At 40.4% G+C, this 11,473-nt stretch overlaps 1 protein-coding gene across 1 annotated transcript; it reads right to left on the reverse strand.

Moving 5' to 3' along the window:
- Positions 1 to 6,533: 6,533 nt before the first annotated feature.
- LOC137498478 (uncharacterized) lies at positions 6,534 to 11,030 on the reverse strand. Its single transcript, XM_068226025.1, has 3 exons — positions 10,954 to 11,030; positions 6,882 to 7,026; positions 6,534 to 6,760 (listed from the first exon to the last, which is right to left on the reverse strand). The coding sequence occupies exons 1-3, from the start codon at positions 11,026 to 11,028 to the stop codon at positions 6,534 to 6,536; spliced, it is 447 nt and encodes a 148-aa protein (XP_068082126.1). The 5' UTR covers positions 11,029 to 11,030.
- Between the last annotated feature and the right edge of the window lie 443 nt (positions 11,031 to 11,473).

Consider the following 11,473-nt stretch of genomic DNA (forward strand, 5'->3'; position numbering starts at 1 on the left):
CTTTCCGTATACTGTAGACAGGTGTAATTACTGATTTCGTCCAATCAAAAGGTAACTTACTAACATTTCATGCTAATTTCATTACTCTATGAAGATATTTTATCCCTGTCTTCCCACTATATTTTACTATTTCAGGTCTAATTTCATCCAGTCCTGTTGCTTTATGACTGGATTTCATTTACAATCCTTTCCACTTCCTTGAGCGTAATTTCACCAACATCATTATCCTCCTCCCCATGAGCTCGATTATTCGCGACGTTACCAGAAAATCCTCCTTTTACGTTGAGAAGTTCTTCAAAATACTTTTTTGACCTGCCCGGTGATCCCTGGGATCGACTGTAAGTTCACCTGATTTACGCAAAACACTATTCATTTCCTTTTTCCCTGCCTTTCTAAGATCCCTTATTACTGTCAAGAAAGCTTTCCCTGCCGCTTGACCTTGTCTTTCCGAAATCCTCCTACGACTTCTTATATTCAACAATTATTTGTTTCGCTCTGCGTCTTTCATCTACGTACAAATCCCTGTCTGCATCGGTCCTTGTTTGGAGCCATTTCTGATATATCTTTCAGTATTATTTCCCACTCTCGCATCGGAATCGCCTGTTAACACTATTCTATCCTTGCTGTTTGCCCTGACTACGATGTCACTCAGTACTTCATAAAACTTGTCAAAAACTCTCCATTACGTTTACAAACAGCCGTCACTTCGTCACTCCACCAAAATGTTCGCTTTTTCCCCAACTTTACCCACGGTTATTACTAGGCATTCCCTTGCTGTTTATACTACAGCATCCCTGTGTTCGACACATTATCTTTCTATGTATTGAACCTGCTTACTGTCTATTGCTCGGAACCTTTCACTACTCATATCTATGCACTTCTGTCTTATTTCCTCGTCCTGAAGTTATTCTACCCTTATTCGTCTGCAGACAGATTCTACTTTCTCTATCCTATACCTAGAGATACTTAGTTCACTACATAGCAGATAGTGGTCTGTGTCATCAAAATATCCCCGGAATACTCGCACATTCCAAACAGATTTCCTGAATTCAAAGTCGTTATAAAACAGTCTATTACGGATCTGATGCCCCTATTCTCCCGTGTGGAATGGTGAATAACCTTGCTTGAAAAATGTATTCGTAACTGCTAATCCCATACTAACACAGAAGTCCGGTAAACGCTTCCCACTCCTATTAGCTTCCATACCGTTTCCTCATTTACCCATCACCATTTCTAATCGTTCACTCGTATTTCCAGCTCTCTCATTGGAATCGCCTCTTAACACTATCCTATCCTTGCTGTTGGCCCTGACTACGGTGTCACTCATTGCTTCATAAAACTTGTCAACTTCATCCTCACTTGCTCCTTCACATGATGGAATACACTGCGATAATTCTCGTCCCAATTCCTGCAAGTACTAAAAAGCTACACGCATCATTCGCTCATGTACGTAAACAATGTTGCATGCAGTAGTTCCTGATGAACAATCCTACACCACTCTCTGCCCTTCCAATTTTACCACCTGTTAATAATACTTTATAATCTCCTATTCTCACCTCGTTATCTCCCCTTACCCGAATATCATTAATTCCTAACACATCCAAACGCATCCCTTCTGCTGACTCAGCCAGTTCTACTTTCTTTTTCCCGTAAGCCCCATTAATATTGATAGCTTCCTCATCGAATTCCATTTCGTCCATTAAGTTGTTTGCAAGGGGTTCCTCGCCTGTCAGATGGAAGTGGGACTCCTTTACCCCCATAGGCCCGAGGCTTGCTTAAAATGTTCTGAACTTGGAAAAATTCTGTGAAGCAGGGTGCTACCCTACGTACTCATAGACATAGTCCCAGTGAGGATCTTTTTTCTGAGCTCAATGGCTTAGAATATTTCCCAGGTGCTCACTCCTTTTCCTATGCAACTGTTATCCCAACTCTCAGAACCACTTACTAGGCTACTCAGCCGTTGCACATGGTTCTCGAAGTAGAGTACGACGTGACTACAGTAATATACAAAATGCAGCAAAGCAAAGTCATCTCCGTACAGGCCATGAAGGCCCTTGGAGGAGTGGAAGGTAAAGGCTTCCACCATTGTTAACCTCGGCACGTGATTGGGTAGAGTGGTTAGCTTTACGCCCGGCCGCCTTTGCCCCCAGAAATTAACCTGGTACTCATTTTTGGTGTAGGCTGAGTGAACCTCAGGGCCATATGCACCTCCGGAAGTGGAAATCTCCTTTCTTAAATTTTAGGACTTCCTGGCGGGGATTCGAACGCACGTCCTTCCGGGTGCGCCGAGCACGCCTTTACCGCCTCGGCCAGGCAGCCCCTACAGTAATATACACCACGGATAATTGTGGAAACGACAGAGGAAAATATAACAGCTACATGTATGTTCAAAAATAATCCTAAACTTTCAGCTATAGCTAACAATGGTACAATTAAATTTGCTCTTGGAGGGTGCTGGACAGGCCTGGTTTAAAGTATGAGAAAAGATTAGCAGTTAATAGTTTAATACACGAGGTCGCACCATAATGCGCGTCACTTGGGTTATTAAAATGAAACGATGTCCTTTTATTAAGCGTTTCACCAAATACAAACAACAGCATCAGAATAGACCTCACGGGAAAGGCGTTGGCCATGAAACAAAACGATCCTTTCGATAACTTACCTGAGGCATTGTTTGGAGTAGGAAGATTTTAGAGTAACAGAATGTTCGCTTTAAACTATCGTTTGATAAATAACGTTTTTAACACTACATTACATCGTTGTTATAGAGCTAAGTAACGTGATAACAGAAAAACGCGCCGATAGCTGTTGGAGCAAGCTTTCGTTCACAGGGCGTCATTGAAACTGTTCCTACATTCGGTGGGTAGCTGTTAAATATCAGATATCTCGATCGATGTGTTTACTTCTCGTTATCTTCCTCAATATATCGTAATTAGCCTCATAAACGAGTGCACTTGTGAGCTCGTAGGACCAAGCACGAACAAATTAATAGTTTGTTTCTTGAAAATATTCCATACATGGTCATAGTTGTGATAAAACTGAAGATATATTCTGGGATCCGTGCAGTCGAGTGGCAATTTTCCACGTGACTCCGTGGTGTAGTGGTTAGTGTGATTAGCTGTCACCCCCGGAGGCCCTCGTTCGATTCCCAGCTCTGCCACGAAATTTGAAAAGTGGTACGAGGTCTGGAACGGGGTCCACTCAGCCTCGGGAGATCAACTGAGTAGAAGAGGGTTCGATTCCCACCTCAGCCATTCTGGAAGTGTTTTTCCGTGGTTTCCCACTTCTACCCTAGCCAAATGGCGGGATGGTACCTCACTTAAGGCCACGGCCACTTCCTTCCCTCTTCCTTGTCTACCCCTTCCAATCTTCCCATCCCCCACCAAGGCCTCTGTTCAGCATAGCAGGTGAGGCTGCCTGGGCGAGGTACTGGTCATCCTCACCAGTTTCATCCCCCAACCCAATGTCTCACGCTCCAGGACACTGCCCTTGAGGCGGTAGATGTGGGATCCCTCGCTAAGTCCGAGGGAAAAACCGACCCTGGAGGGTAAACAGATGAAGAAAGAAAGAAAGAAAGAAAGAAGACTACAAAAATGTAGCATAAACTTCATCGTATCACCTAGAATTATACGATCCTCCTTTCACCCTCTTGTCACACACAGTAACTTCTGAAAAAAGGTATCCAGTGGTAATGATGCAGTAGTAGATTTCCAAAACTTTTGTTTTCTGTAGGCCTACATGTAGTTAATCTGAAAGTCTAATGCCTGTTGCTCACGGTCAAATTTTTGGTAAAATTATTTGACAAAAGATTTGACAAAAATTTCTTAACATCTTTTATCAAATATGTTGTGTTGTACACGGTAAAATATTTCTTCAAACTCATACCAGTGCCATCTGTTGGTCAAAACCACCGCCGTCTCGATCCTCCTATACTGCCTGCTCTATGCGAGTCTTTTTGCGACTACGCTGCGACAACATTTCTCCGCTAGATGGCAGACATAGACGCACAATGTTCTAAACTTATTCTAATGACGGCAGCCTACAAAACACTATGCAGTATGGTCATATTTTCACTGAAGCTCGTAAATTACATCAGTAATATTAAATATCGGCAATATTACCTGTATGAAGTCGCAGTTGGCCTCATCATGCACAATTTAACGATTTGCCTGTACGAACGCTTGGCGTGGTACCGTACTTTTTGTGTTCTTGCCAACGCAATATCAAATAACAGGGGTCTTACGAACTTGGTTAGGATAATATCACTAACAGTTTGCTGATGTTCTTTGACTTCACACTCTAACAAAACACATTCTGAAAGGGGTTTTTTTTTTTTTTTTTTGCTATTTGTTTTACGTCGCATTAACACATATAGGTCTTATGGCGATGATGGGAGAGAAAAGGCCTAGAAATTGGAAGGAAGTGGCCGTGGCCTTAATTAAGGTACAGCCCCAGCATTTGCCTGGTGTGAAAATGGGAAACCACGGAAAACCATCTTCAGGGCTGCTGACAGTGGGGTTCGATCGCACTATCTCCTGGATGCAAGCCCACAACTGCGCGCTCCTAACCGCACGGCCAACTCGTCCGGTATTCTGAAAGGGAAGACGTTGCAACTCCTCATATTACGCTCGTACGTTTGAAGGACTTCGACAATAGGGCACAGCAGCTTAAACGAACTCCTGCAGATGCTTCACCAGAGCAACAAAATAAGGTTTCGGGCATCGAACTCCTCCTCTGTCCTGATGCATAATCAGTTCCATTTAGCGGTGTCGAAGCTCTAGGCAGTGAGATGTTGCTGACACAAATGTCACACTCCATTCTCTCTTCAACAACACGAACCTATAACCCGCAAATTAGGATTTGATTTCCTGTTTCTAGCTTGATTGGAATATTATTGTTTGGATATATGAGGTTGCCCAAAATGTCTAAACATGAAGACGTTTGTTTTGTGATCCTCCACGGCTTTAATCACTTTCTGAAAAAAAATCCGCAGCCTGTTTCCAGTCATTCGACCGGGTCAGGAATGGAATGAATGAAGCCCCCATCTAGCAGCGAGGATAGGAATTGTGCCGGCTACCGAATCCTGTCGCACTCCTCCGGGGCAATGATTAATGAATGACAGATGAAATGAAATGATATTCGAGAGTGTTCCTGGAATGAAATATGACATGGAAAACCGGAGTATCCGGAGAAAAACCTGTCCCGCCTCCGCTTTGTCCAGCACAAATCTCACATGGAGTGATCGGGTTTGAACCACAGAACCCAGCGGTGAGAGGCCGGCGCGCTGCCGCCTGAGCCGCGGAGGCTCCATCACCTTCTGAAATAAGGTGTAAAGGCACAGATACGAGGGTAATCTGAACATATCCAATTACTTCCTTTATTAGGTCCTAGCCTAGATAAAGCCGACAGCCGCTTTTCTCTCAATTCCCTTCTAGACGGTATTTCATTGAGTCTTATCTTTTCTGGCTGCGAACCACCTTGCCGAGATTGGCAAAATGGTACACAACAATTGAATATTTCGGGGAAAGAATCTGAAGCTTCAGTTCTGCGAAAAATATACCTTGCACAAACGGAAAGAAACAAGTACCAACACCTTAAAATCACTTTTGAAATGTCTATAAGCATAACATGATTAATTTATTTCACAGTTCTATACAAAATATCTCTTGTACGAACGGAAGTGACCAGCCACGTTTACTCATTATACGAAATAACTCAGGTTTTCACACACATTCATGCACCAATAACACAGTGTTACACCCACACTGATACCGAAGATTGTGCGTCTACTGCTGCACTCTTACGGCGACTTGGAGAAATATTGGTAGTCGCGCCTTCCTGTGTTAAACTAGTGGCATAGAGCAGGCAGTATAAGAGGATCGAGACGGCGGTGGTCAAAACTCAGAATTAAATTTGTTTGGCCTGACCTCTGTGGGAATAGGTCCCAAGTACTGAAACTGATTGTTTTGCTCTTTGGCTGTCAGATGAGCATGTTCTACTGTCAGTGAATAAATCACAAATGCCATCAGTACATAGTAAACAAATTGCAGCTTTAGTTGCAATAGCTGCATGTGCAGTTATTAAAAGGAAAAACAGTAGGAAGAGGAGAGCTATAAGGTGGTGGACCAGACCTTGGGTGGGATGATGGAAGGGGATTGTTATCTTTAGTCCAGAATAGATTGAGGTTAGAGGACACTGAATCATACAGGAATTTCTTAAGAGTGAGTGAAGGGAACTTCAAAACATTGCTCCAGTTAGTTGGACCTAGAATAGCAAGAAAGACACAAATATGAGGCAAGCTATTCTAGCTGCAATGAGACTACAAGTAACACTGCGATTTCTTGCCACTGGTGAATTATATACAAACCTCATGTATGCTACAAAAATACCTTTTGGTACCCTGGGTCGTATAATCCCTGAAACATGTAGGGAGATAGGCAATGCATTAAGGAAAGACTATTTGTAAGTAGGACTGTATATTTATTAATAATGATATCACAACATAAGGGAATTATTTTATTTTATGACATATTTTACTCCATTTCTTCCAGTAGAGCCTCTGTAAGTAAGTTCTGTATTTTTTGTTTAGTTAAAATTTTCACTCTTTTGTTTTTTATTTGACGGAGCTCACAAGCAATGTAGTTTGCAAATGCTTCCTCTGAATCTACAGCTGAAGCTGACATGGATGCTAATACCTGACTAGCACTTGCCAGCACTTGGTCCTCAGGTGAAACCTTTTTTCTTTTTCTGATCGATGTACCTGAAAAGTGGAAAATCCCTCATATTTTAAAAGTATCATTAATGAAACCACGCTTTCCTAAGAATGTTATTGTAAATTAAATGCAGTAACTCCATTTTACTGGGTATATAATGTTTTGTACCTTCTTTTTGTGGAGGCTGGTTCATCACACTCTTTGTGCTAGAAGCAGGTGTGACTGTGTCAGACTCCTGAACTAGGTCTACCAGTGCCCCGTCATCATCTAATGCTATATGATCCATCGTCATCATGGAGCTTCCTTCAAAATTCTGTAAGGAATTAATTTTCATTTCAGGTTCCAGACACAAATGAAAAATGGTTAAATAATGCTCAAGAATTTGAAGAGAAGTGGAACTTCGCAAACTGCATGGGAGCAATTGATGGGAAACATTCATTTTGCAGCTCCACAATCAAGTGGATCACACTATTATAATTACAAGGGCACAAAACGCATTATTTTACTAGCAGTGGTTGATGCAACCTATAAATTTATTTATGTGGATATTGGAACTAATGGTCGTGTAAGTGATGGGGGTGTGTTTCAGAAAAGTGATTTATCTTCAGTAATGCATGACAGAATGCTGATCATACCTCCTCCTCGTCAGCTGCCTGAATCTGACAAGGAGTTTCCCTTTGTTTTTGTGGCTGATGATGCTTTTCCACTGTCCATAAACATCATGAAACCCTTTCCCAACAGAGTATTGACAATGGAGCAAAAGAAATTTCAATTGCAGGTAGAGTCGGGTAATGTGTGTTTGCAAACAAAGTAGTGTTCAGCTATACTAATTTCCATTTCTTGGTAAAACGAAAATGGATACGTCAAGCTCACGATGGTATCCCTCTAAATGAAGATCTAATAAAAGGAAAAAACAACTTGAGGCAGCTCGTGAAGGCCTGAGTAAGAAAAGGGAGTTGAAAAATCAGGTAGGCCAAACTGTTGCACCGTCTACTACAGATTTAGAACCTAGTTGTAGCAATGCTACTGTTGGAAAATCTACCACTAATTTACAGCTTAGTGGTAATAATGTTGCTTTTCATAACAGATCTATTGAAAATCAATCAAATTAAACTAGAACTGAGCAGAAATTATCTGCAGTTTCACCTGTGCTGCTAGGTCAGAGTGATTCGAGCTACATGCTAATACATAGTGCCACTCTTCAGGATTTATTAAAAAATTTTAAATGTCCTGAATATGACCGTGCTAGTCTAAATGTTGTGGTAAAAGATCAGCTTGGTTTGGCAAACAAGCTGCATGTAATATGTAGTGCATGCAAGCATTGTACCATCAAGGTGTATACCAGTCCTAGGGCCAAAGTACAGTGTAAATCTGAAAGACCTCCCTTTGATGTCAATAGAAAAAGTGTAGAGGCTTTTCTAAGTATGGGGCTAGGCCATAGATATATGGAAAGGTTCTGCATATGCATGGGTATGCACTGTATGAACTCCAAGATATTCACCAGCCACATGAATGGCCTAGCCACAGAGGTCATAGATGCAAAAATGAAAATGCTTAGGCAGTCCAGAATGAATGTTCGCAAAGCACACGAGGATGTTGATTCTTCATTAGTGAATGCCAGTGTCATAGACATTGCTGTGTCTTATGATGGTACATATCACAAGCAAGGCCATACATCATTGTATGGCATTGACCTGGTAGCTGATATTTTAACAGGACTGATCATTTACTATGAGGTTTTGTCAAAATTTTGCCACTATTGTGTCACTATCGCTAATGAAATGGATCCTGATATACCAGAATTCATGGTGCTTTCAGGGTATCATAAAAAGAGTGGTGAATGCTGTAAAAATTATGATGGCTCCTCAGGTTCAATGGAGGTCACTGCAGCTGATATAATGTGGAGATCTCTTCAGGAGTGCAAGATGAGATACACCACTGTACTCTCTGACGGAGATGCTAGGACCCACCAGCACCTGAATGAAGTTTCAATGTATGGTAAAGGTGTGGAAATAGTAAAAGAGGAGTGTTAAGCATGTGGCAAAGAATGACCACAGCATTTTTTAAACTAAGAAAGGACACTAAAGACCTAAAACTGGGTGGTCGTGGCCCTACTAAACTGAATTTAGAGAACATAAAGAAACTCACAAGTTACTATAGACAGGTCATTCAGAATCATTTACCAGATGTACCTGCCATGAAAAATGCAATATATGCTACCCTGTACCATTACAGGTCTACAGATCACAAACCAGAACACAAAAAATGTCCCCAAGGAACAGATTCTTGGTGCTTCTATAATAGAAGCATTGCCCGTGGCGGGACTCCACAGAGCCATACCAAGATGTCTGTTCAGTTGTCTGACAGCATGTTATTGAGAATTTTGCCTGTCTACCAGAGACTAGCAAGCAATGAATTGTTAGCTCAATGTGTCAGGGGAGGAACACAAAATTCCAATGAGAGTGTGCATTCTCTCATTTGGAAAAAATGTCCAAAAGAAATTTTTTTTTCTAAAAAAGGCTGGACTTGGGAGCATTCAGTGGAGTTTCTGAGTTCAATATGGGATGCTCTGCCACCCATAAACTGAAATGTGTGCTAAGAGGGGAAGAATATCCAACAGCTTCCTCTACAATTTGTCAGCATCGTGATATTGCCAGAGTAAACGAAAGCAGGTCATGGGTTAAACGAAAGAAAGGGGCACCACATGGCATAAAATCAAGAAAATTGCAACAGGAAGCTGCTAAGAAACAGGAAGGGGAAACTTACAAATCAGGAGCATTCTGAACCTTCAGGTAGGCATTCACTGTACCATGTCAATGTTATTGAGAATTTTGCCTACCCACCAGAGACTAGCAAGCAATGAATTGTTAGCTCGCTGTGTCTACACGTATTACATTTTGTCTGAAATGGGTGAAATTTTCCATTTATGTTCAGAAATAGACAGTGAACAAAGTTATAGAGCAAAAATGCAGGTTTCTTTGTTCTGAGTAAGAAAAATAAAAATTTGTAGGAAAGAAGCCATAAAATTTAAAAAAAATATTATGTGTGATATTAAAATTTATTACAGCTAAATCTTTGAAGTTACTTGAGATATCTTTCTGTAAAGTTCTTAAGCCTGTTTGAGGGTATGTAATATCAAAATACTAAATTTTAATAGCATTGCTAATGTGTGTGGAAGATTTTGATTAATACATGATTAGCAAAAATAATTTAAGTAAAATGCATACATTTTGAGAATTAATTGAATAATTTCAATGAAATGTTGTATACATGTTAGTTTCTAAGTTTAAAGTCAGCTGTCAAAATTTCAGGAAGTTTGGTTCAGAAATATGGAAGTCTGAAAACTCAGTACCAATGTCCCATAAGTAAAATAAACCTGTCAGTGGACAAAGTTGGAGCTATTGTTCAAGTCACCTGTACTTTGCATAACTTCCTTCTGGAATAGAACAAAGCAGTTTACATGTGTCTGAACAGCACAGATCAGGAAAATATAAATGAAGGAAGGCTGCAGCATGGAAACTGGAGGAACAGTCAGTCAATGGAAGGAACTGAGGGGCAAAGTGGAAACACAGCAGCTCAAATACCTCTGAACATAACAAATAATTTTAAAGGTTATTTCAGTAGAATAGGACAAGTGAAGTGGCAAGAACATTGGGTGAACAGCTACCGATTTTGAAGGCAGAACAAACACTTTTTTGATTTCACTATTTGCTGTCTTGTTTCATTTTTGGTAATTAGTCTGATAATATATGTAAATATTATAAAGTATTACTTTACAATTTTAATAGATCTAAATGACATGCAGCTCAGTAATGCAGGTGTTTGAACTCAGTAACCAAATCATCCCTACAATTACATATGGCAATTGTTACTTCATCTCATCAGCACCACTAGCAAAGAGAGAGACCAGTATGATTAAGAACCACCAACATTAAAATCCCCCTACCTTTCTTCTCACATGAAACTTTTACAAGTGTTGCCTGCACTAAAACGTCTAATGTTATTTTAATGAACAGCTTATACAATAGCAACCTTAGAACCAAGCATCAGTGATTTTGTTCTCTTAAATAAACAATATTTCAGAAAGGTTTCTTTATTTAGGCCTAGCCTACTTACTTTTCTAACTTGCTTCTTAATTTATTCTGCTTCACTTTTATAGGATATTTATAATGATGATCATTAGAATGCAAGTTATTTATTTCATAAAATGATTAATATACTTCGTATTCAGTGCACTTACCAAGACTATAGACTCAGTAAATCCATCTTCACTTAGCTGTGACATGTCAAGGTTAGATTTGCTACTTCTTGGCATGATGTGGTCAGTAAGAAACAGCAGTCTGTCATACCACTCAAATGATGGCCTGTACACATCATCGGAGCTCATTCCACTCTTCAGTTTGTTAACTTTATTCCTGAAATCGTAATGTCAATCCATTAAAACACATACAGTAGGCCTATCTATAATAGTTACTGCTGCTTAGAAAACATAGGCCTTTCTATGAATGGTTAGACCGAACTTGAGATAGATCATTCAAATAATTTATCACAGGCCGAGTACTAACTACAATAACGGAACAATCGTCTCCCAGATCGTAAAATAATAATAAAGTGAAGGAATAACACTGCACTAACCTTTCGTTGTTGAATTGTGTTCGTAGGCCATTGATCTTGGACTTCACTTCTGAAGAATCCGTGTTTGGCCGGACTTCACACAGTGCCCGCGCAATTTTTGCCTCCGCATCTCTCCTAGCATTCCT

Source organism: Anabrus simplex, chromosome 2 (genome assembly GCF_040414725.1).
Source record: "Anabrus simplex isolate iqAnaSimp1 chromosome 2, ASM4041472v1, whole genome shotgun sequence".
Taxonomy (NCBI): Eukaryota; Metazoa; Arthropoda; class Insecta; order Orthoptera; family Tettigoniidae; genus Anabrus; species Anabrus simplex.